Source organism: Anarhichas minor, unplaced genomic scaffold (assembly GCF_050575085.1).
Source record: "Anarhichas minor isolate MPS153535 unplaced genomic scaffold, ASM5057508v1 ptg000005l, whole genome shotgun sequence".
In the NCBI taxonomy this organism is placed as follows: domain Eukaryota; kingdom Metazoa; phylum Chordata; class Actinopteri; order Perciformes; family Anarhichadidae; genus Anarhichas; species Anarhichas minor.
Window position 1 is genome coordinate 3,106,163 of NW_027466451.1, and position 26,338 is coordinate 3,132,500.

The window sequence follows — 26,338 nt, forward strand, 5'->3', positions numbered from 1 at the left end:
TACATTTAGTTTTACAAAGTTATGGAAGTATTGTTAAAGTCGAGCCTGATGTTGCCTTACACATAAAGCATGATCCCAGTCACTTCCACACAAACATCCAGCTCATTAATAAACGCTGGTATCTGATCAGTACACAGTACCACTATCGGTACTGAAAAAGGTGTGATGTGGAATGGGTCGTTTGTGGTGCTGAACGCACAGTGAATTGTCTCTCTGCAGCTCCCCTGAGAGCTGCTTTGCTGTCTTTCAGCTCAGTGTTTTGGTTGTACAGCCCACAACTCTGGTGATAAAGTGTTTTCTCTGCTCTTGTCAGCCATGTTCCAGCAGCAGGCCGCTGCTTTCAGTGATAGACTCGCTGTACTCTACCTGCTCAGCAGCAGCAGACAGACACAGTGGGAGACTAACTGGTGAACACAGTGGAGCATTTAGCAGCTAAAGAGACAAACATGTTTCTAAGAAGTAGGTCCTAAAAGGAATCTGTATATAAATGTATTTTTATGTTGTTGTGTATATGTTAAGAAATAAATGAAAATGTTGGCCAATGTATCATTATCGTATTTTGTAAACTCTCGAATTGGGCACAAAAGAACTATGTTGCTTCAACAATATAAATGATGGCAATATTTGGTCTGGTATCAGAACAGACTACGGATCATTTGACCCTGTTCTCCCACATTGTTCTATGGCGTACAGCACTGTTTCCGAGGATGTGTAACTGGCCCTGTCCATATAGGGAAGATAACCTACATTACAAAGTGTACGTATGAGTGCACAAAGAAGAGCAGAATGATACGATAGGGATGGTTGCTTTGGGGTTTTGAGTTTACAGAGAGGTAAACAGCTAATGATATTAGTAAGGTAACCTCAGACTAAAGCAAACACATGCAGTACCTGCATTGACACAGTGGTAGGGTAAAACTATTGGACGATCCTACAGCTGGACTAGCTCACAAAAAGATGACGTCCTATTGGTCATGAGACCAATAAACGTCAGATGAAGTCCCTCCTAACCATCAAGCAGCCCCATCTACCAATCTGAATGAAACTGCCCTCTCATCCTCCAATGTGACACTACAACAGAGAGCCAACCTTCCTCTTGAAGAGAGACAGTGAAGTATTTTGTTTAGCCATCAAACCCTTCAGGCTTACCCCAGTTAACTGGTAAGATGAGTCTTTTGTTGACTTACCTAAAATGTGACAGACACCACACCCGTGCTAACACTGTCGGCAGAAAAGCTGGGATAGAAAACCCTTTTTATTCTACTGAAGGTTCTGTACACGTCAGGAGACTGAAGACTGAGCTTCACATACGGCACCACACACACACACCTGTGTATCTCAGCAGGGCAGGGGACAGGAGCGAAGGGCAGGTATTGGATTTGCAACTACGGAAACCTCCAGACCCATCCTGGTGAGCATCTTTAATCATTTTTATAGATATCACACCATGTTATTCCCACTGTATTTGTGCATCGCATAGGTGGACAGAAATTTGGTAGATTTTTAATATACAACATGAACAGATAATCATGTCTTCACTGTTAAATGAAGGACCGGACAGTAGCAATGGATCTATATGGCAGGACAGCATTAATACAGATGTACCTCAAAATACAAGACTCAACTTTTACCACTAATCTTTCCAGTGTATCAGGGAGACCACCCTCTGATCTCCATCATCAGTCCACCATGGGCCAGACCAGCAGCAAACCCTCTTCCAACCCCTTCCAGAACTCCCAATTGTTCTCCTTTAAGAACCGCTCCACAAGCCGCCCCTCCAATGATCAGAACACGCCCCCTCGACTGAGCATCTTCTCCACACTGAGGCCCCCCGTTGCCAAACCCAACAATTTCATACCTCTATTCAACGACTGCATCTCTGCCGCCTCATCCAGAACTCAAGAGTACCTCCTCTTCAAAGACCCAGAGGACAAGTTCCACCCGAGCCATGAGGTGCTCACTCAGGTTGGTAACTTTGTACAGCACCTCTTTAGAATTTCACAACAATTCTTTTCAGTGGTCTCTAAAACATCTCGTCTTCCAACAGGTCTTCCTGATGACATACATCTCTCAGAGCATCAGCCTGAACATCACAGACTCCTTCAACTGCACGGCCATGACGCCCGAGCAGCGCATCCTCCTGGGGGCCGACTGGGTCTGGGCTGTGCTGGAGAAGCCCACCAAGAACCCTCAGATCCAGATCGCCGTGCAGGTCCTTCACCTGCACGACAAGGAGGAAGCCGAGGAGGACGGCATACCCCCGAATGCAAGCAGCGAGTCTGTCCAGATTGCCCAGGAGTCCAGCAACAAGACCATGTACGAGAGGATGGTGGACTTCTGCACCTCCATCGGCAAGGACTGCTACGCCCTCTTCTTGTTCTTGGGGAAGAAAAGCGACAAGGGCAATATTTACGGCGTCCTGAGCAACAACTTTGAGGCTGCCATCGGGAAGTGTGATCAGATTGACAGAGCTTTTATCGAGAACTTCTTCAAAGGCTCGAGGTATCTCTATACACCTTCAGGAATGATGCAGGCTATTGTCACCAAGAAAGAGGGAGACTCTCTCACTCTCATGATTAAATTCAGCTGAACCAGAGGGACTCGTAATATTTAATGGCCAATAACTCGATTTAGTAATAAAACTTGATGTGGTAGAAATTGGTGGTTTCTTGGTGCATCTTTGTAGGAACAACCTCCAGACCTACGGAGATGTTGAGTTTGTTAAAGTCGTAGGAGAAGATTCTGGTTATTTTCTATCTATCCCAGGTGTTGATGGTGCTTCTCACAAGAATTGTAAAGATTTCTGCTTTTTACTTGGAGTCCTGTTTTCTAACATCTTAATCTAGTCAAACACGTCACCTTAAAACACGTCATTCAAAAACAAGACCAAACATCTCTAAAGCTCTAAAAAGAGCTGCACATTTCATCATACCATTTCTAAAATAGCAGAACACGGTGCTCAGGCTTTAGAGGGTAACTGGAGAGCTAGACAGCGTGTGAATGTGTTTTAATCAGTTGCCTTTATTTTCCTGTGATATACTGACAGTGGGCTTTTTACTGAGAACTACACAACATGATGGCAAAACAAGGAAAATGATACCCAAAGTTGAGAATAAGTGGATTCTTTTAATGAATAAATGTTACTAATAAAATGATTGTGTGAGTGCAGAGGCAGAATTGAATTAATTTGATCAGTTGGATTTCATCAGTCCTGACACTAAACACAGATCCCTGTTCACAGCGAGGCTTTCTTCACTGGGATGTTTTGCATATTGCCACTGAGCAGGTGAGCAACATGATCTACTGTTTGGATTTAAGTGGAGAATGGTGTGGAAGTACTTTTACTTGAAACTACTCTGCTTGAGGTAGATTCTTCTTTGCATATTGCAGCCGGTGACCTGAAGGCTGGGTGCACCGTCTGTGTGCAGACTGGCTACAAAGACGCTAATCCCTATATTTACAGAGACAGACGGCACGGACAGTAAACTCTGAAAGGATGAAGATATTAATAACATCTTTTGTCTTATTTACGGTTCTTGTCCACTAAAATATAGCTTGAATGCTGTTACCATAGTAACGTTACATCTGTATACAGTGGGGGGGGGAAATGTACACAGTTAAAAATATTTGTTGTGTGAAATAAACCAAATGTTTTCATGTCTAATAAAAGATGGATGAATCTCTCGTATTGTCAAATTACAGTTAAATGTGATATGGAGAGTTAAATAGTTTTTTTTTACTCGTATAAAGAATTATCAATGAGTTTATTGGGGAGGGGGGGGGGGGGGGGGGGGGGTAAATGTCATCATCTGCAAGCAGAAAGAAAAAGGAATGAATGAATTAAAATGAAAAGTGAAAATAATGTCTTAGAACACTAATGAAAGTAGAGATGATGTCATCCCCACACGCTTCCTGGCTTCATACCATCTGTTACATAGATTTGGTGCTGATTGTAACCATCTTTACCAGTGGAGGATTGAGAAAAAAATATTTTTGTCAAAATAATAACGAAGCAGAAAAGTGTAGAGATGATGCCAGAGTTCAGGCACTGCACCACAACCTTTTATTTTAGTAAATACTTTGAGTTGAAAATAGATTGTGGCTCTGCTGGTGTCTGCTGCTCTGTCTCATATCTGAAACATCTCATCTGTGCTTCAAAGGTTTCAAACACCTGCTGAGATAACGACGTTCCAATCAGCCTCAGCTGCAGTTTGTGTTGTGGCACTTAGCAGAGGTTAGCATGCTAACACGTTAGACTAAGATGGTGAACATGGTACATTATTACCTGCTTAGCATCAGCATGTTCACATCGTATATTAACATTGTGAGCATGTTAGAATGCCAACAATCCGACAACAAAACGTGTCTTTTCTTTGATAAATGCTGGAACAGAATCAAGTCTTGTCGTGACTTCCAACTTCTTGACTCTCACAGAACACAGTGTATTTACAGTGCAGGGCTGTCACTGTGTATTCACAAGAAGAACCTTCATGTAATGATCAAAATGTCAAAGTCTGTAAGCCAGCCGACCGTATGAAGTAGTTCACCTTGCTGTGCTGAGGACACTCTCAGTTTGGCCTATTGCATGCCCTGACCTGTCACTACACTGAGCTGAACAGTGATGATGGAGGGGGACACCAGCGAGCAGAGTGATTGGATAATTACAATACAGGGAAAATATGAAGACTATGCTGAAGTCCAACTTACTCTTTGTAGCCACACATGCTGTTACACTGTTAGTCAGTGACAGCCCTAGCACAGTATGATGCAATTGTAAAAGATCTGGGCTGGTATTTCTTTTACACTGTAGTTACTGGACTCCACATCTATGAGCCTGTCTGTGGCCTTCTAATGGGACACAGTGTCACACATGTCCTCTGACAGGTGTGCGTTCACCACGCCCGGGTCTGGAGCCAGAGGTGCTGCATCAGCACTGTGTGGCTAACAGCTAAACCAGCTGCCTGACCCGGTGAATGAACAGAGCCGCGTGGGCCCCGGCTTCCTGTCGTGATGAGGCAGGATTAATTGTCTATGTAGGTCAGCCCCCCCCCCCGAGAAGTATCAGCACCGTTTTCACACATTTGGGAAAGATCCAGCAAGCCTGTGAGTATCCGAATGTGATGAGGAGAGCAGCGCCGACAGCAGGAACAGGTGTTGTGTTCTTCAGAGAAGAGGAGCAGACCTCACTAAGCCGTGGACATCTCCATAAACAGGAAGTGGTAGAGGACTTTTGTAGAACGCTGTACTCTACATGTTTTCATTCACACACTGATGCCATCAAGGAACCACCTGCCCACCAGGATCAATGTGGGTTCAGTGTGTGGCCCAACATGTGGACTGGAGGAGCTGGGGATCCAACTACGGTAAGTGGTCTATTTCACCCAATCCCTCTTCTTTATACGTGGACCTCCCTCTCACCTCTCACACAGAAGAGCAGCAGCCTCCTCTGTGGGGAGCAGGGTGTGCTGCTGCTCTATAGTGAGTCATTGCACTCTCAAAAAGGAGCTGATTGTTTATGATCTTTCCAGTAAACTGTGAAAAATACAAATTATTTCAGATGGATTTATTTAAAGATAATACTGTATACAAATATCTGGTACAAAGGCACGTCGTTTTATCCTCACTTGAATCATCAACCAGGACTACAAACGGTACAAAACACACAGTATTAAAAACAAGAGCAGCATTCTCATCTTCAGAGGAGTTCCCTGCAGCCTGGTCTTGACGTGGCTGAGGAGTCTTTAGTTTAATGGACAGCGTGCAGGATTTAGTGGCATCTAGTGGTGTGGCTGCATACCCCTCGGCTCACAGGACTGCAGGAACGCCATGAAGACCTCGTACCACGATCACACTACTGTAGGCAGTCAGAAGGCGGCTCGTGTTAACGCGGTTTCACAAGTGAGTCTGAACTACGGTGGTCCTCAGGTAACCTACCAACGTGAAAGGCTGTCTTTAGTTTGCCCGCTCTGGGCTCCTGTAGAAACAAGGAGCCCGTTCCCTCTGTAGGTACGAAGGACTCATGTCGTTACACACTAAACAGCTCCTAAACCTACACACCGGCCCTTTAAATGATTCTTCAAACGTCCTGTACTATCCAAACTAAAGGCACAAATCTCAACTGTAGTACTTCTTGTAAAGTGTGAGATTCACATGTTCTTGAGGATCAGGAACATTTAGTTCTCTCTGTATACGTCAGCAAGGTTTCAGAGAACAAATGGCAATAATTAGAGACTAGAGGCCGATTCCATCATAGTTCATCCTTCATATTGGGTTCTTCTTCGTGGATGTTACGCTCACACGTGCACACAGCAGAGTGGTCGTCGGGCTGAGGCACCAGCTCCATGTCTGCGTGCCGTGTAGGCTGACCCGTCTGCCGCTCAGAGTACATGTGCATCACGGTGTAGTAGTAACAGTACAGCCTGCCGGGCTGCAGCAGCTCGCGGACCACCGCCTGACCGGCTCTGGCGATCTCTTGTGCTTCGGCGTCGTTCTCTTTGGCCCACTGGATTTTGTCCAGAAGGTCGGACAGGTTTCTCTGGACGGAGACGTAGTGCGTGCCTGCTGTGAGGTGGCCGTAGAAGTATTCATAATACTGAGAGTCCTGCTTCAGAACCAGACTGTTCCCCAGCATCAGGTAAGGGAACCGATACGCTGCCACCGTTCCATCCACGTTCACCTGGTACTTGTACTAAAAGAGTAAAAACATTTTAAGTATCAAGTGATTCTGGAAGTGAGTGCGTTTATTTATTGTGTGCATCTACTCGTGGCCTTGAGCCTTGTGCATCCCTTTAAAAAAAGAAATAATATACGAGTGTTATCGTCCACTTCACTGAGTTAAATCCTTTAACCAACTTCAGCAACACTTTGCTGCTTTACGTTACAGGAGAAAAGTGAATTCAATGAAACTTTCTCTCATGTGTTCATGTTTCCTTACCTTGAAGAAGTCAAAGAATCCAACGAGCGGCGCTTTGCCCACATCTTTCTCCCGGTCTCTGAAGAAGAACCAGCCTGTGATTCCTGCGTCCAGCAGCTCGGGGCTCTTCTTGGACAGAGACACCAGCTGGAGACGCTCCTCTCGACTGTCCCGGCCACGGAAAAAGGCCCGGTCCGTTTTGTTCATCCACGGAGGCCCTGGAGGAAGTGGTCCAAATGTTACCCCGAAAGAGACTGTGACCATGTGATGTCCAGAGAATTTAATAACCAACCGGACATATCACAGAGAATATTAAACTGAGCTAAGTGTGCAGTTCAATATATCAATGAAATGCCTTTTATGTAATTCCATATTTCTTGTCAGGGCTGAACTTGTGCTAGGAGACATTAGAGGGTAACTATTCTACTTCCACATGTTTCTGTGTCGAGGTGACCTCAGAGCTCTGCAGCTCTCAGCCAGAAACAGGCTGAGATGTAATCCTTCATTTAATGTGTCGTCACTAAAGCTGCTCGTTGTCAGCACCGACAGCTCGGATTGTTAGTGTCTGAAAACATTATGGAGAGGAACCTACAGAGACACAAACCAGCCTCCAAACTCCCATTCAAGGCTCTGCATGCACAGCAACACACCAATCACAATCAATTCATCAGATGACCAAAGCAGGCCCGTATTCACCGAGCACAACCTGAAAGGAGTGAGGAACACTGTCAGCTGTGTAGAAACATGTGGGCTACAGGACGGATGATGTTGACCAATACCAGCTATTTTGTCATCAGGTGGTAGAAATTCCTGTATTTTTAATATATATTGCAGAAAAAAATAGCAATGTCTGTTTTTCCCCCACTATCGTGCAGCTCTAGTTCAAACCACAGGAGCAACAGTGAGGCACCATGTTGACTTTAGTCAAGAGCCCACAGTAACGTACAAATACCAGTCTGCATAACTTTAGCAGCTACATGTTGAATTAAAAGTGTTAGTATTGAAACTGGTCAGTCTCTGGATCTAAAGACCAAGGTACCACATGAACTCATAGATGATGGGTAACGCACACAGTTATTCAAATCAATACCTGAGCTTCACTTCTGTGCTACAGCAGGCCTCACCGTGGCTAAGGAGCGAGTGTGTGTGTGTTACCTGTGTTTCCCTGGATGGACAGCAGGTCATTGGTGACACCTCTCATGGTCTCCAGGGTGGAGTGTGTGACCTCATAGGTGGGGAGGACAATGTCCCGAGTGTCTACAGAGCCACACCACGACAAGACCGGAACAGCATCCGCCCTCCTCGTCTCTAACGGCCAGTCGCCCACATTGATGAAGAACTCCACATCAGGCACCCTCACCTTCATTAAAGATCCCAGGAGACTGAAATCAGCAACCACGTGACGCCACGTGCAGTCTCTGCAGTAGCATTAAGATATCACACGCAGTAAATGGGCCAGTGGGGTCCTCGACATCTACAACCTTACCTTCCTGGTGAGGGAGAGCAGCATTTCGTCAGAGAACATCTTGAAGTCGGTGTATTTCCCCAGCGTGCGGCGGTACAGCTGGTTGTTGATGATGGCATAGTGAATGAGGCCTCCTCTGTTGATGAACCTGTGAGGCACTTCCTGTCTGAGACGCTGCAGGTCGATGGTTGGAAAAGCTTTGAAGTCCGCCACAACCTGAGGTTCCTCGGCGGGACACTGCATGATGCTCTGCCAAACGGAAGGCTCGGGCTCCGGACAGTCGCAGTACTCATGATAGACCGGACCTGAGCGTGAGACATCACACTCTGGGTTAGATGAGGGAGCCGAGGTGGCTCTCGTTCCATCTTACTGTCGGCACCCTCGGAGTTAACGGTGCAAGTGTTACACTCTTGTTATGAGACTAGAAATGAAATGTAGTCCAGGAAACGGTGGTCATGTTTTTGAGACAGTGTGGTTACAACACGTCTTCATGTTTAAAGCACATGTTGTGCTGTGAAGTGAAGCACAATTGCAAAACAATGATATGAGTTTAATTAGCATTAAAATGGCAGGCTCCATGAGGCTGTGTTTTAAGGCCAGCACCCACTGTGCATCCATTAGCAACACGGCCCTATAGTGTGTGCAGCGCGTCTGTCTGGAGGAGGGATCCTCCCTGAGGCTGCTTCCTTCTTTTTATTCTGTATTGGAGCTCACGGGACAGAGGGTGTTGTGTGCTGCACAGATTTTAAAAAATCCCTTTTGTGATATTGGACAATATAGATAAAGAGCACTTGACTTGACTAATGAACCTGTGCTGGGTTGTTAACCCTGCATGACACAACACCAACCTCGGATGGTGTAGGGTGACTTGGCAACAGCAGCATCTCGGTGGAGGACCTCCACCTGGAGGCCCGTCAGCACGGTGCCGTAGAGCCGGTACCTCACCACGAAGGACCCGTCCCCTCTGTCCAGAGGTGGGGGGACGTGGATGCGGATGTGCTCCTTCTTGTCCAGCGGAGTTATCTTCACTTGAAAGGTGTCTTTACCTGAGCAACACACGTACACAACATGTCAGTGCCCTGGAGGACTCATCTGAAACACGACGGCCCTTTGTTGTTAGCTGACCGAAGACATTCAAAGACCTTTTTCAAACGAGCACTACAACTGTGTTGAGGCTCAGGGAGACATCAGTTAGGATTATTACACCGTGGTGTGTTCGCTCAGCACGTCTCTCCGACGCTAACTCGATCAAACCATCGTTGAATGTGGTCTAGGTTACATCTGTTGATGGCGGACATAACACAATGTTCACAAAACGTTAGTTGTAAAAAAAAGAATAGGTAGGAAATGAGCTAGCTTAGCCTTTTGGGAGCAGCCGCTCCAGCGTTTCAGTGATCCAATGTTTGACCCCGGGGCTCTCTGAGCACACACGGTGTTTGTGGTCGGTTTACCTGGAGACAGAGTCAGGTTCTCTCCGTTTGAACCGACCGCCTGGATGAAGAAGTAGCGGACAGGTAGCACCGTGTCGGCGTTCAGCCCTGGACCCCAGATGAGACATCTCTCTGAGGGGATTCCTTCACAGCCAGACACCGGGGAGTTTATGCTGATGAATACCACCAAAACTATCACCTTAACAATTAAACCATCCCGGAAAGGCTTCACTAAGTCTACGCTACGCTCACACACCATATTCCTCCAACTGCTAACAGTTACGCGTCTAAATGTATTAAATATTGACTGTAAAGTTTTGATAAAAACTCCTACGCTGACATGTTGGTGAAGAGAGACACGCCCACTTTCCGGTAATGCCTTCACGGGATGTTGGAAATGTTAGTTGTGGGTTGTGATTCCGGACTTTAGACTCAGCTGTTGTGGAGCATTCACGCGCTCTACACAACACTACAGATCACAGCCTAATATGTTGGAATACATAAAGTCATTCATAAATAATCTGTTGGTGTCATTGGTTTTATATGACAATGTCGTTAGGATACCCATTATTTTAGTTCGTGTATATATTATTAGGTCAGTATATTACAAGTATTAGTATAAATGATCTACCTATGTACACATTTTTATACTTCATACTATCAACTTTTGCAACACTGTACAGCTCTTTCAATGGAAAACAGATACTGTATATAGTACATATTTCAATAATATTTTGTAGCATAAAGTATTAAAATCAACACTGCTGTTTTACATCTTTATTTCTCATGAATTCCCGTTTTGGCCTACAGATATGTTTCTAAAAGTGACTGTACTGATTGTACAAAAGGTAATGACGTGTACCTGAGTCCATAGACATTGTCATAGTGATGTTACTGGGTGATTTTGATGGCAGTATTTGTACACATGTTATGGCACAAGTTGAACTCGTTCTCGTTCACTGCATCAGTATCACACATGCTTAGATGAACAATGTACCATTAACAGTGTTCATCCAGTGATTTTTGGTTTAGCGATCGCATGATCTCTGGGAATAAACAGACTGTGTAGTCAATCAGAACATTAGTATGCAAAAATGTTTTCTGTTCTGTGTCCCAGCTTGTCCAGATTTGGGAGACATGCCTTCTGGATCATTGGTGGAGGACCACACAGGACAACGAGGACATCAGTGGACGGAGCAGGGAGGTGGTCCTTGATGATGTCATCGGTCACAAACCCTGAACTGTAGCTCCACTCTTGAGGACGAGACAAGAGAGAGAAAGATCAACCTTCACCATCAGAGAAACTGATTTTAACAACTCACAGCTCAACATCTTATCTTTGTTATAGTCCGAATGAGAACACATACTGCCATCCTGCTTCTGTGCTGCATAATGTAGTTTATAATATGATTTAATCACCAGAGAAGCCTGGCTCTCATTTCATCTCTAAATACTAAATATGAAACACTGATGCTAAATCTTTCTTTCCACAGGTGAAGGGTGAGCAGAGCCAATCAGAGGATCTCTTCTTCTCAGATGCATGAGATGGGACGTTCAAAGAAAGAATGAAATTAGTAATGAAATAATCTGCTGAGTCTTTTTTTCTTCAGGGGAAGATTTCAGCTGGTCAACCTGCTCTTTCATCCACAGATGTCTCCCTCCAAGGAAAACACATAATGACACACTAACAAACAGCAAGTACACTCTTTTTAATGAATAATGATCAAGGACCGATGTGTTTCTGCTCTGTGTGGAGCCAATGAAAGCCGAGACAGAAGACGAGCAGCCTTACAACAGACATTATATAACTACATTATGCTCATTCATTGCTGCTTGCTTTAAGGATTATGCAAAGGTAGACACGAGCGTTTGGCTAAGCTACTGAAACACCTTGTTGGAACTATCTCCCTCCTCCGCCTGCAGAGATTTTCCTTCAGCCGAGAACTCTTTGTTCGGTTTCCCACTCTGAATATTCAGCAGTGAAACCAAAGAGCCGGGCTTTCACACTGATTTATTCACATTAATGTAGCCTGGCACTACCCTAATGCTCACATGGACTGTATATCCTTTATGGTAACATGAGATCAGTCAGAGAAATGTTTCCACCAGAGCCCACAATATGGGAAGTAAGCACAAGTGCTTAACTGTTGAAAGTGTTTCTCCCCATAAATCTGATATTTCTATTTAGCGTCATGTTTCTGATAACCTGATGAGTGTGATATTTACTCTCCAATGCATTGACTAGTTGGGTGACAATTCTAATAGGGTGACCCCTTCACATTGCCACCCGTTCAGCTGTAAATCTATAAATATTGATATTTTGCATTGTTCTAAAACATGGCAGCATTTGTTTGATGTGCTAGTGGGTTTTTTATCTCCGCCTGGAGGTTCTTGGGATCAGTCGCAGCCGTGAGTGAGAGTGCACCTCTGTGTCTGTCCACGACGAATCTCTACTGCTGCTGCAGCACACTGCATCATCTTTTGGTGTCCAGTTAGGCCTGCATGCTCCAGGACCTCTTGTGGTTACAGAGACTCACACTTTCTCAGAACACCTTTTATTACCTGTTTTATGCTGCCGGCTGACTCCTCACTCACTGCTCTTAACCAGCCCCCGGCCTGTAGGGCCGCTAGTGATAGACACAGCTGAGTGCATCTCCAACCCCAAGCTGCTACTCTGCTTCCACAGTGAGGGGACAACGGCTGTCGTGCTAACAGGACTACCAGGACACCTACTGCTGAGTAGCTCTCGGCCGCTGCTCTGCAGCTCACTGTTATTGTTTTGTACGGTGTGTTTGGCTAACCGCTAACAGCTAACGGAACTACTAGCCACAAAATGTAACACCTTACTGTTCTGAATTCATTGGACTCTTGACACACTACTTCCAAGATGCGCAAGCATGCTTTCGATGAGGTTGGCTGTCAAAGGATCTATATATCACTGTTATGTGAGGTGAGACAAATTTTCATATTGTTCAACCATAAAAGTAAACCTGCCCTATTTATGTAATACAACTTTGAGTATGTGTGTTCAATTATAATGTTTTTGCACAGAATAGAGGAGATAATGTGTGTTTTGATTAAAAAAAACAGAAAAATCCATCAAAAAGCAGGTGCTCCTTTAAAACACAGGGTAGCTTGTATTGAATAGAGTTGCATAGTTGCCTTACCCTGTGGAGGTTTGTCCAGAGTGAACCAGAGCTTAACTTTATCAGGGTGGTTCCTCTTCACCTCCTCTAGCTCCTCCCTCAGTAGGATATCTTTCTCCGTCTGACGGGGAGTAAGTGAAAGAGATTTGATTTCTATTCATAGAAATAGAAATAGTAATTCCTTTTAACAATGACACACAAGGAAAGATGTCCGTAAACAACACCTCACATAGCTGACCTGGTTGGCAAATATGAGGGAGCACTTGGTGTAGTCAGTGGGGTCTGCTGTGATACTGCGGATTAACTGCAGCATAGGAGTGATGCCTGATGGGAAAAATACATTGAAATGAGTCTGTCTAACTGAGGGTATTATGGGGGGGGGGGGGGGGGGGGGGTTTACACACTGTGTTACCTTATCTAATTGTACATAGCGTCAACATCAAAGACAATATCATTAAATGGTCCTGGAAGTTAAACAGCATTACAGCTTTGGGCGTAATGTATGTGTTCACATGAGAATGCCTCTATGTTCAACACACACACCATCCACTACAGCTGCTGCTGTATGATGCAACGTATTACTATCAGTCAATGACTTCCTTCTCCCTCACAAAGCATTTCATCCTGCAGAGATGTCAGCCTGCTGAGCCTCTGTGATGTTCTTCTGGATTACCTACATGCAGTAATGTACATTAAAATGATTGAGAGTTTACAGAAATGTACATGGACCTGTTCCACCAGCGACCATTCCAACATGCTTGAACTTCCGAACTTTGGGCTCTGACTTCTTGTCTGGTCGGATGGAGAAGTGACCTGAGAGAAAAGTCTGAGCTTTAGAATGTGTTTGGCAGCCAGAGCTGCTTGGACAGTCTCACATTGTACCACAGTGACATCTGCTGCTGGGAGTCAGTGTTTTCACTACTCTCTCTTTCCCCTCCACACATGCACACACACACACACCATACCGTGTCCCTTGTACACAAGCAGTCCATTGGGTCCTCTGAAGTCCATGACGTCTCCGATAGCCATGTTGTCCAGGTACTGAGACAGCTTCCCTCCCTCTGGGAAGGAGGGGTGGCAGCTCTTGTAGTACACCTGGAGTTACATAAAGGACACAAGTGTTTCACTCATCATTGCCTCTCACCTCTTAGCATTGTTAGCGTAGCTTGTTCTGCTCACATGAGTGTGGATGACTTTAGTTAATATGAAATGATATAAAACCTCCACTTAAACCTGTATACGTTGATTATCTTGTAAACATTGGCTTATTTTCACCTCATATGGCTGACATAGCAAACAATATATATGATATAGCATATTAACACATTGTGCAGACAAGGAGCACCATTAGCCTTCATCTGGGGTCATGTTTCTGTCTGTCTAGCTGCTAAATGCTCCACTATGTTAACCAGCTAGTGGCTAACTTTAATCTCTGGCTGGTATTGATCCTCTTGTAGCATCTTTTAATGGCTTTAGTTCATCAGGAATATTTCAATAGAGGGGTAGACAGCTGCAGAATATCCGTGCATGTCCATAAAGCATGAATAACAAAAGCCGTTGCTTCAATAGAAAGCTAGTAGAGAGTGGTACTGCTAAAGAACAACAATAACACCTCTGCAGTTAATATCAGTAATGTTACCTACCTTGACCACAAGATCCACATGTCCCTGGTCCTCATCACTGGATACTGGAGTGTAGGCTCTGACCACCAGACTGCCGTTGACCTTGGCTGACAGGTACACGTGCTGACCTGGGCAGGGGACAAAGGGGGGACGAGCAGGGAGGATGTGTGAGATGGGAAAACGTTAAAGTACGATAGAAACAAGCTGTATTTAAACCTCCAGACTATTGCACTGCAGCTTGGGACTGTAATAACAATCTAATACACCAGCATATGTTACATTTGGAAAGAGTGACTTTTTATTGCTCTATATCTTGTCTTTTACCGATTTACCACCTAGTATCCTTTGATGTGTTGGAATCACTCAGAATGATTACAAACAGAGCAAGAAATGTCATCTTGCATTCTCATTTACTGCCATAGATACTTCATAGATTCAAGATACTTAGAATCAAAGAGCAATACACTCAGCACGTATACAGGCTGGAGCATTGGCAGAAAGTATTTCTGTTTGTCTTAGGAGAGAAAAAAAGAGAAGAGAAGAGAAGAGCTGGTTCAGTACCTACTGGCAGTCCAAGGATATGAGTTGCAGATGGAAGACCAAACCGAAATTTCTTTGTGTCATGGCTGATTTCCTGCACAAAGACACACACAGGTTAGAAATGTCCTGAGAGACCGAGTGGTCTTTACACAGTACTTTTGACCAGTGGTGGGCCGTCAGGGCCAGCTAAGCCTTCTCTGCTGGCCTAAACACAATCACAAAGTTATAGCTATTTTATAATCTAATAATTTTTCACAAATATACGACATGTATTATAATTTTTTTCCCGTTATCTTATTTTCTCACTGCACAGCTCCTGTCTTCCTCAGCTGCTCTGCTTCCAGCACAGCTTGTTTTAAGGAGAGCTCTTATCCAATCAGATTCAGCCCCTATGTCTCTATGTAAGGAGAGAGGCCCGATGCCCTCTAGAGAGCTTTTGCAGTTTAAGTGAATGGGGACGATATTGTTTATTGACATAGTCTTCAACCAATCAGATCTTTAGTTTGACATGTTGGGCGTATTCTTTGACGTGCCAGTGCTACCCAGGTAGCCTCCTAAGTACGTCGGCATTAACGTGAGCTGTGATTGGTCAGTGGGCCAGCGCGTGACTAATGTGAAATTTAAGGAAGCTGGCAGAAGTTAGTTGGAGTAGTAAGAGTTTAAATTGAAAGATATGGAAGAAATAATAACATTTTTAGGGTTTTGTAGTTTATTTATTTGTATGAACGGTGTTCCTGGCTGACAGCGTCACACATTTTATGGCTGAATGTGTTTCATTGTAACTGAGCGTCTTGGTGTTTGGAGCTACGCTACGCTAACCTGAGGTCGCCATAGCACGGCAGGACACTACGGTGCTTTTGAAAACCTTTGGAGAAACCCGAGTGGATCTACAGATCAACGAACACGTTCGCAGGGAAACGGAGCTCCACAACCGCCGTCCGCCTGCGGCCGGTCCGCGGGCCGGCAGAGGCGGGATCCCGGCCCCGCTGCGAACCGGCCGGCCGCCACAGACCGGCGAAATACAACTGGGGAGGCTCGGCTGTCACTGGCGCCCATGACTCGAGAAGGACTTCTTACTGGAACTGAAACGATGTAGCCTAATGTACAACCGTGGGATTGAACAGTAGGAGGATGGATTTTGTCTTTAAGTGAACAGCATTCGGTAAGTGACAAATAGTAAATATTAGGCAGAAAACATGCTGACTACATCCAAATGAAGTTAGGACCGCTCATGGGTTTTATTGAACCAACTTGTAACATTATGGCCTGGAAACGTAAAAGGTTATTTTACCGGCATTACAACAGTCTCACTGTTTGTAGTTGTCATATAGACAGAAGATATGTTCTGTGGATGATCAGATTTGGGGAATTTTCAATGTTGTGAGCTTCACAATCACAATTCATTCTCTCAGTCAGCCACAACTCTAGAAGATACATTTTAAATACTTTATAACACTCTGCATGGCCAGAGGTACAGTAAGTGGCTTATTTATTGCTTTATGACGGTTTGTACAATGACAACAAACTGAATGAAGGACTTAGGAAATGATTAACATCGACTGTTGTACAGGTTGAATACTAACTTGCTGTATAATCAGGTTTGAGTGTGAACACTGATTCTTTGAACGTCTACCTGTTTGTCTACCAGGGGAAGGGGATATTTGACCACAGGGTCCTGCAGAGTGACAGGCAGCTTCTTCTTCTCTCCTCCCAGGAGGAAGTACAGCACAGTCACTACCACCACAGAAACAGCCGCCACCACCGGGAGTATCTGCAAGACAACCGCCGAGACATGCACTCAACACAACTACATGTCACGGTTATAGTGTTGTACATACGCAATAGCTTCCCATCAGTGCTCATTTTTCATTTCGCCACATTAACATGCATTATCAATGAGTTACATTACAGTAGTTAAACAACATCAACGAATGAAAGACCCCGAAAAGATAAAGATTTAAGAGGTGAAAGTTCATTCTCACCAAGCTCTGATCCATAGCTTCAACATGAAACATGTAGTGTCCTCCTCTCACTGAGTCAAGCTTCTCTCTGTCTGTCTCTGGTCTCTGTGTCTCTCAAACACACACACACACACAAACACACACACACGCACGCACGCACGCACGCACGCACGCACGCACGCACGCACGCACGCACGCACGCACGCACGCACGCACGCACGCACGCACGCACGCACACACACACACACACACACACACACACACACACACACACACACACACACACACACACGCACACGCACACACACACACACACACACACACACACACACACACACACACACACACACACAGGCCTCTGAAGGGGGCGTGGCTTCCTGCTGGGTGAGAGGTGACAGAGGGTCCAAAGCACCAATAGGAAGACAGATCTCACCATCCTGGTGGTTCAGAGCAGAGCCTTGAAATCACACCACTGTGAGAGGAGGAGAGACACACAAACATTACATAACAGACACAAGATCACAAAGGTTTCTTTACAAATCAGAAGTACGTTCATTTTTAAAGCTAATAATTCTGGTTTTATGAACACAAAACATGCAGTACATTTTGAAAAAAGTCCTGAGAAGGTTGCAAACATCACTTAACAATGTTTGAGTGGGTGAAAGTTATAAAGACTACTGAAATAAAAAGTCACCGTGCAGCGAAAACAATGATCATATCAACTTTATTACAGATGCATAAATGATAAGCACTATACTAACATGAAAGACGTCATCATGTAGAAATATGGGTAGCACTTTACATTGAGTCCATGGATTTAGCATCTGTCAGCATTAAACAAACATTCAGTAAGGTGTTATAATGTACACTATTTGCCAGGAATTAAAACTTCTCCTATGAAGATATATTTGATATTATTACATTTGTGCATGAATCGTCTGTTTACACACACACACACACTGCTTTGGGTTGATTCACAACCAGGGGTACGTTTACATTTGACGCTGCAAGTGCAGAAATACATGGAAGGATTGTGTGATAGTGAGCTCATCAGGTCAACAGAAAATAGAGCCACGTGTATATTTGTGTTTCAGAGCAAAACTAAGAGTCTCAGTAGTGGCTCTGTGAGGCGACTCAGGCATGCTGCTTGCTAACATGCCTGCAATAACGATGTCATCTTGGCATGCTAACATGTGCTAATTATGGGGACGTCATTAGTTCTGAGGGTGTTTCATCATAGAGTATCAAACTAATTAACAGTTGACCTGATGAGGGTGCTAGATGAACATTTTACTACATTTCCATCCAATAGCTGCGTAGACATTTCACTCAGTTACACGTCAACCTCATGCTCTATTCTTCATACGAGTGCAGCTTTACCCAGTTTGGTGTCAAGATTCTTTTCACCCTACTTGGAGATTCTTTCTTCTTGTTTTATTGAATTTATTTTATTAAACTGAATTTATGACCAAAACACTTCAATGAATGGGTGAACAAACATTTTATTGCAATCATCCAAAAGTTGTCAAAAATGTTTCAGTCTGGACCAAAGTAGTGGACATACTCCCCAATTGGTATTAGGACATTTTTGGTGAATTTAATGTAGCCAATAGCCAACAACTGACCTCCCATCAACCGAGTCCATTGGAACACCGTAACATGTGCTGCCATTAAGAGACGAAGCGTAAATGACAACGGAATCGTCCTTCAATGGCATGTATCAGTCTGTGTTGCATTCTGGGAACAAAACCTGCTTAGCCTTTACAGAAAACAAACTAAAAGATCTAAGATCATTCTGGATCATTGCATGCTTTGTCAGCAGGGCCATGGGTTTCTATTCCTCCACATCTGAAAGCCACCAATATAACACACACACACACACACACACACACACACACACACACACACACACACACACACACACACACACACACACACACACACACACACACACACACACACACACACACACACACACACACACACACATCTTTGTCTCGAGGCCTTCTTCTGATTGGCTACTACCCAGTCCCAGAGGATTCTCTGCTGTAGTCTTCATCATCTGAGCCCATGTCTCTATGCAGTCTGGGATCCTGTGAGACCTTATGGTCCACATCCCCCTGGTAGGTCAGGGCACTGCTGCTGGACTGCTGCACATCTGGGTCTGCTGCAACAATAAGAATACAGCCATTATCTCAAAACAAACCGCAACAAGATGAGGCATGAGCCAGACATTATCCCTCTTATTACACATTACTGAATATCAAACATGGCTTTATCACGTCTAACATCAAAAGTCTCTTACAAACTAGGAATTATCTGTGTATCATATTTTGTAATGAAATTGTCGTAATCTGTAGTATCCACATTCTCTTTGAAGCGAGAGAGATTCCCTTCATGTCCTGGAGTAACTTTCATCAGACCTGTGATGGTACTGCATGGACCTGAGAGGTGAAAGTACGTCATGAGTCTTAGAATGTGCCTTCGTTTTGTGACACAGTCTACCACAACACTACTTCTCTTTAATCAATACTGTACTGAAGCAGTTCCCTCAACTGAGCTCATTTTGAGAGTTCATCAGTAGCACTCTCTCTCACATCTCCTGTCAACGTGCCCCTGAGCAAGGCACTGATCTGCTGCCACGGAGTAGACCCACTGCAGCTCAGCGCCCAGCAGGAACACTACTCTGATGCCTGCAGAAGTCCATGTAGATATAGGAAGTGGGATTAATGACATCATCCCATTAGGTGAGCAGGTTTCAGGTCCTTGTCACAGAGCAGCCTTTTCAAAGCAGGAAAAGCCCAAGAGTAAAAGATGACATTAACTAGGGCTCCATTCTGTTGAGTCAACATTGTACTGGTGTTAACACCCGCTTTCCTGCTGTCTGCAGTGAAAAGGGTCCATAAGGTGTGTTGGAGTCCGGATGTCTGGTGTCATTCCATCAACACTACAGTACACTGATGACACACCATAATCTACAATACATCTGCTATATTTACTACATTTCTCACAAAAAAGAGCTTTTGTGTTTTTAATGTGTATTCATGTAACTTTACTCAACACCGATTTCCCTTCAATTCCTACAAAGTGCCACTAGAGGGTGGCCCGTACCTACAGACATGCATGGCCGTCTACTGTACAGCACAGTTCCCTTTTTCTGTAGTTTTCTGCTGAAAGATGGAAGGTCACCTCCTGTAACAAGTGGAACTCATGTTTCTATCATAATAGGGTCGATGTTGTGGATGTTAGCAGGAGTAATACAAGGTACAGGGTGTTTTATTTGTCGGTGTACAACAGGGATTCAGATTGTAGTCCCGTTTTGCAACAGGACAATCACGTGGAATACAACACGAGAGACCACAAGCATGTCATGGATGACCCCTTGTGTGATCATTACGTTCAGGGCATGGTTAGTGCATACGTGTTGGAGGGCAGTGGTTCCCAACCTGTTTAAGGTGTTTAAGGCAACATTACAAATCTGTTGTTAGATGATTAATAAGGAAAGCAGAAAAAAACCACATTTGTTAATTATTCGATCATTGTCATCCTTCATATGTCTAAAAGGTATTTGAGTAAAACACTCCTGAGAATATAGATCACAAGGAGACAAGAAGTCTTTTTAACGTTTGGGAACCACAGTAACAGGAATGAACCACTGGGCAGTGAAACCACAACAGTTCTCCAGAGCTGAAGATCTTGATAAAGAGGAATGAGAGTGAAACAAACAGGAAGGCTTTGTGGCCATAACACTGGCCGTGCTGCTGTGTCTTGTGACACTGATCTCTACTGGTGGATGTCCAGTGTGTGTTACGTTCACTGGCACTCTGACAGGCTGGTACAACACACAACCATTATGTTTCTATGGTTTGTGGCCTGTTTGTATTATAACCCTCGCTCTTGTTTTTCGTAGATTACTAAATGAATTTGGACGAACCCAAACATAAGCATTGTTTATGCTCATTACAGCCGTGCTGTCTGTTGATAGTCAGACATTGGTCATATCTCCCTACCTTCAAGAGTTAACTTACTGTTAGCATTTAACTCCTTCTTGCTGCTTTGAATGGAACATGTGAATGTTGGCTAAAGGAAAAAAGGGTTTTGTAAATGAAAGCATGAGCGTCACATCCATATCTACCTCTAAATAGTAATCTCACTGCTTTTTAAGCAAGTTGCTTGAATTTTAAATACTGGTGGAAAACTCATTGGCTCACACATGGATTATTATTTGTATGCACGTTTCAAGTAACTGAACATCCCAATAGCAGCCGCTTCACTGGCAGATCAAAGTTGCACAAAGCAGTTCTGCATAAGTCTTTTAAAAGACCCTTCCTCACAATCCATGTATCAAATGCTGTAGTAGAACAAAATGTGTGCGTCATCATGTTTACATTCATCTAGCATGGTGTGTGTTTTTGGTCGGGTGTTTCTAAATTTAAATGTCATTGATAGTATACTGACAGAATATGACTCAGCGTTTATTCAACCTAACCTGTGATGGGTTACACAGTTTAGGAAGAAGAAATACATGATGAAAGGAGGCAGGTATGGAGACGGTGACCCCAAGAGACAAGACACCAGAGACACACAAAGCAGCACGACAACAGACAGCAGAAAAGAGCAAGTATCACGAAGGAGGCTGATGAAGAAGAAAGTATCAGGAAGAGTTATCGGGTAACAGTAGCAGGTTACGTGGAATATAAACCACTTTGAGTTCAAAGAGCATAAAGAAATACAGATGATTAAAAATGTGTGTGTATCTCCAAATTTTGAAAGAAAAGTGAGCTGTCAACTCTACAATGTGTTAGTCAGTGACAATGTGAGATTCTTGTATACTTCTCTAGCATTTTGTGAACAGCTTGCACCTCAGTATTTAGTTCGTAGGACGTATTTCTCAGAAAATTGCGAGATAAAGATAGAGGAGAGAAAAGAACAACAACAAGATTAAAACAAAAGCATTGACTCATCTCACCTTCACACTGCTGGTTAAACTGAGAGTCATTCTTCTACTTCCTCAGCTGTAACTCTGGCGTTACATGTCTCATTGCCATTCTACATGCCAGAGACTCTTGCTGCTTTGATGAGCCCATGACACAGCGACAGAGACAAGAAGACTACAAGGTAGCCCATACAAGCATTTCTTGCTCCACATTTCACCTCATCATTGTTGTGCTGTTACGTGCATGTAGGGAGCCGGAGACAAGCAGGAACGTGTCCTTCATTTACTCAGAGTTGGATGAACCCCATGCTTGCCATTGGGAGCTGTTCACCACTACGGCACCACTGCAGCAGCTGAGTGGTCGGTGCCTTGCCCAAGGTGAGGAGAGGTACTCGTTCTCTTTCTTCACTACATTACATTTCGCTGGGACACAGGATTCTCTTCACTGCCCTCTCTCTAAATCCACAAACCTGAAGTCAACACACTAAATGCAAAAGAGTCCCAAGAGGATTCAAAGACTGAACAGACCACCAACCATGTGTTGTTATGTGCCGCTGGTCTGTGTGATCTGTCCGACCCTCTGGTCCACTCTCCACACCTGTGTCCTGGTTCTGAAGGTCTGCAGAGAGAGTCTTACTGTCACACAGCTTTCTATTTGATCTTACAAATCCTGTATTACCCTGCAGATGAAGACAGACAGCAAGATTTCCTATATTTCTGTTTATCTTACACAGTTTTAGTTTTTTTTTAACAAGTTATGTTAGAATACACTCAAGACTTGATAGTTACATTGTATTCTTGCCAGAGTGGTAAAAGCCTGTGAGGCAGAGTTTAGACCTTTTAGTAAGTCAACAGGTGATCTCCACACAGACTGATCCACTGTGTACGGACATACCTGCATGGCTGATGAATGTCAGTGTCGCGCTGAAGCCCCTATGTGTGATGCTGCCGTCTGAGGTGAAGTGAAGCACCATGACGCTGTGGTAGGACAGGACAGGAGGAGGAACGCTGCCACCACACAGCACCACTACAAAACATGGAGAACATAAACCTCTCATTGCTGCTAATATTACAATGTGTTTGAATCTGAAAAGAATGCGATGAGGACAGAGAGAGAAGACGTAATCAAAGCAGTGAGTGTTCAACTGACACCCAGAGATTCATCATCCTACCAATCTCCTCTGTTCCCTCCACATCTCCCAGGACAGTGAGGGAGTCATACAGGCATCCATCGGACTCCTCCAGGTCGAAATCAGCAAAGTCCAGCTGGAACACAACACCAGAATCAGCCTTGAGTTTCTGATGAACACTGCCTTTTAACTTTGATTGACCGGAAGCTCTGGTGCATCACCTTAACAACGTGTCCCTGTGGAGCATAGACAACCCAGCGGAGGACACAGTCATTACTGTAGCACTGTGGGTGATTTGGACTGTGGACAACAGTCAGATCATCAACTAGCACAACTATTCCGCATCCTGATGAACACAAACACACGCACACACACACACAGGCACATCGAGCATTATTACACATACAGGAGACAGACAGTTCAGGACACAAACTCACACATACACACAAACAAAAGACACATTATCAGCAGCTCTACACAGTGTGTCTGCGAGTGTCTTGTGCAGCTCATCATTGTGTCATGGGACATGTGCCTACACACTATCTGGTTACTCTGAGAGCCAATGGCAGAGGGGACCACTGTGTGACCTGTATGGACAGTGTGTGCATTCAGTACAAGCGGCCTGCCATGCTGTCCTGTACACCTGAGTATTACCTGCAGAGATGTGTGTGTCTGTGTGTTTTGTATAGTGTGTTTCCCACCAGGACTAGAGCGTCCCTGGTCGGCACGATGCCTGATGACAAAGCCACTCCCGCCTCGGCTAACGTCAGAGGAGAAATGAAGTGTTGCACTCTGTGAATTCTTCAGCAGCACGGGGCCAGGAAGGACCCCCCCACAGAAGACCCCTGTAAGACAATGACGAAGGTAGTTCAGTATGTGCTGTGTATGTGTATGTACACGTTTAATATGTGTGTACAAGTGTAGTGTGTGTAATGTGTGAGTATGTGTACATGTGTAGTGTGTGTATACGTGTATATGTGTGTACATGTGTAGTGTGTGTATACGTGTATATGTGTGTACATGTGTAATGTGTGTACATGTATATATGTGTGTACATGTGTAATGTGTGTATACATGTATATGTGTGTACATGTGTAGTGTGTGTATACGTGTATATGTGTGTACATGTGTAATGTGTGTATACATGTATATGTATGTACATGTGTAGTGTGTGTATACGTGTATATGTGTGTACATGTGTAATGTGTGTATACGTGTATATGTGTGTACATGTGTAATGTGTGTACATGTATATATGTGTGTACATGTGTAATGTGTGTATACGTGTATATGTGTGTACATGTGTAATGTGTGTATACATGTATATGTATGTACATGTGTAATGTGTGTATACATGTATATGTATGTACATGTGTAGTGTGTGTATACGTGTATGTGTGTACATGTGTAGTGTGTGTATACGTGTATATGTGTGTACATGTGTAATGTGTGTACATGTATATATGTGTGTACATGTGTAATGTGTGTATACGTGTATATGTGTGTACATGTGTAATGTGTGTATACATGTATATGTATGTACATGTGTAGTGTGTGTATACGTGTATATGTGTGTACATGTGTAATGTGTGTATATGTATATATGTGTGTACATGTGTAGTGTGTGTATACGTGTATGTGTGTGTACATGTGTAATGCGTGTATACGTGTATGTGTGTGTACATGTGTAATGTGTGTATACGTGTATATGTGTGTACATGTGTAGTGTGTATACGTGTATATGTGTGTACATGTGTAATGTGTGTATATGTGTGTATATGTGTACATGTGTAATGTGTGTATACGTGTATGTGTGTGTACATGTGTAATGCGTGTATATGTGTGTACATGTGTAATGTGTGTATACGTGTATATGTGTGTATATGTGTAGTGTGTGTATACGTGTATATGTGTGTACATGTGTAATGTGTGTACATGTATATATGTGTGTACATGTGTAATGTGTGTATACGTGTATATGTGTGTACATGTGTAATGTGTGTATACATGTATATGTATGTACATGTGTAATGTGTGTATACATGTATATGTATGTACATGTGTAGTGTGTGTATACGTGTATGTGTGTACATGTGTAGTGTGTGTATACGTGTATATGTGTGTACATGTGTAATGTGTGTACATGTATATATGTGTGTACATGTGTAATGTGTGTATACGTGTATATGTGTGTACATGTGTAATGTGTGTATACATGTATATGTATGTACATGTGTAGTGTGTGTATACGTGTATATGTGTGTACATGTGTAATGTGTGTATATGTATATATGTGTGTACATGTGTAGTGTGTGTATACGTGTATGTGTGTGTACATGTGTAATGCGTGTATACGTGTATGTGTGTGTACATGTGTAATGTGTGTATACGTGTATATGTGTGTACATGTGTAGTGTGTATACGTGTATATGTGTGTACATGTGTAATGTGTGTATATGTGTGTATATGTGTACATGTGTAATGTGTGTATACGTGTATGTGTGTGTACATGTGTAATGCGTGTATATGTGTGTACATGTGTAATGTGTGTATACGTGTATATGTGTGTATATGTGTAGTGTGTGTATACGTGTATATGTGTGTACATGTGTAATGTGTGTACATGTATATATGTGTGTACATGTGTAATGTGTGTATACATGTATATGTGTGTACATGTGTAGTGTGTGTATACGTGTATATGTGTGTACATGTGTAGTGTGTGTATACGTGTATATGTGTGTACATGTGTAATGTGTGTACATGTATATATGTGTGTACATGTGTAATGTGTGTATACATGTATATGTGTGTACATGTGTAGTGTGTGTATACGTGTATATGTGTGTACATGTGTAATGTGTGTACATGTATATATGTGTGTACATGTGTAATGTGTGTATACATGTATATGTGTGTACATGTGTAGTGTGTGTATACGTGTATATGTGTGTACATGTGTAGTGTGTGTATACGTGTATATGTGTGTACATGTGTAATGTGTGTATACATGTATATGTATGTACATGTGTAGTGTGTGTATACGTGTATATGTGTGTACATGTGTAATGTGTGTACATGTATATATGTGTGTACATGTGTAATGTGTGTATACATGTATATGTGTGTACATGTGTAGTGTGTGTATACGTGTATATGTGTGTACATGTGTAGTGTGTGTATACGTGTATATGT

General features: G+C 43.5%; 4 protein-coding genes across 4 annotated transcripts in view; 1 reads left to right on the plus strand and 3 right to left on the minus strand.

Moving 5' to 3' along the window:
• The first annotated feature begins 1,689 nt into the window (after positions 1 to 1,689).
• On the plus strand, positions 1,690 to 2,590 carry rep15 (RAB15 effector protein). Its single transcript, XM_076112949.1, has 2 exons — positions 1,690 to 1,965; positions 2,048 to 2,590. The coding sequence occupies exons 1-2, from the start codon at positions 1,690 to 1,692 to the stop codon at positions 2,588 to 2,590; spliced, it is 819 nt and encodes a 272-aa protein (XP_075969064.1).
• A 2,956-nt stretch (positions 2,591 to 5,546) lies between these two features.
• Positions 5,547 to 10,143, minus strand: poglut3 (protein O-glucosyltransferase 3). The gene is made up of 6 exons (XM_076076155.1): positions 9,830 to 10,143; positions 9,227 to 9,424; positions 8,400 to 8,683; positions 8,069 to 8,273; positions 6,935 to 7,131; positions 5,547 to 6,688 (listed from the first exon to the last, which is right to left on the minus strand). Exons 1-6 carry the CDS (start codon positions 10,065 to 10,067, stop codon positions 6,248 to 6,250), a joined length of 1,563 nt encoding a protein of 520 aa, XP_075932270.1. The 5' UTR covers positions 10,068 to 10,143; the 3' UTR covers positions 5,547 to 6,247.
• A 746-nt stretch (positions 10,144 to 10,889) lies between these two features.
• On the minus strand, positions 10,890 to 17,131 carry cyb5r2 (cytochrome b5 reductase 2). Its single transcript, XM_076112662.1, has 9 exons — positions 17,099 to 17,131; positions 16,750 to 16,887; positions 15,138 to 15,210; positions 14,598 to 14,704; positions 13,920 to 14,049; positions 13,684 to 13,767; positions 13,193 to 13,278; positions 12,976 to 13,075; positions 10,890 to 11,062 (listed from the first exon to the last, which is right to left on the minus strand). Exons 1-9 carry the CDS (start codon positions 17,129 to 17,131, stop codon positions 10,890 to 10,892), a joined length of 924 nt encoding a protein of 307 aa, XP_075968777.1.
• A 1,967-nt stretch (positions 17,132 to 19,098) lies between these two features.
• Positions 19,099 to 26,338, minus strand: part of LOC142972040 (ovochymase-2) — a 12,537-nt gene continuing 5,297 nt past the window's right edge. The window contains exons 9-14 of the mRNA XM_076112840.1: positions 23,365 to 23,575; positions 23,186 to 23,279; positions 22,909 to 23,040; positions 22,549 to 22,632; positions 19,675 to 19,770; positions 19,099 to 19,244 (exon numbers count right to left, since the gene is read on the minus strand). Coding sequence (XP_075968955.1) covers positions 19,099 to 19,244; positions 19,675 to 19,770; positions 22,549 to 22,632; positions 22,909 to 23,040; positions 23,186 to 23,279; positions 23,365 to 23,575 — 763 coding nt within the window. The remainder of the gene's footprint in view (positions 19,245 to 19,674; positions 19,771 to 22,548; positions 22,633 to 22,908; positions 23,041 to 23,185; positions 23,280 to 23,364; positions 23,576 to 26,338) is intronic.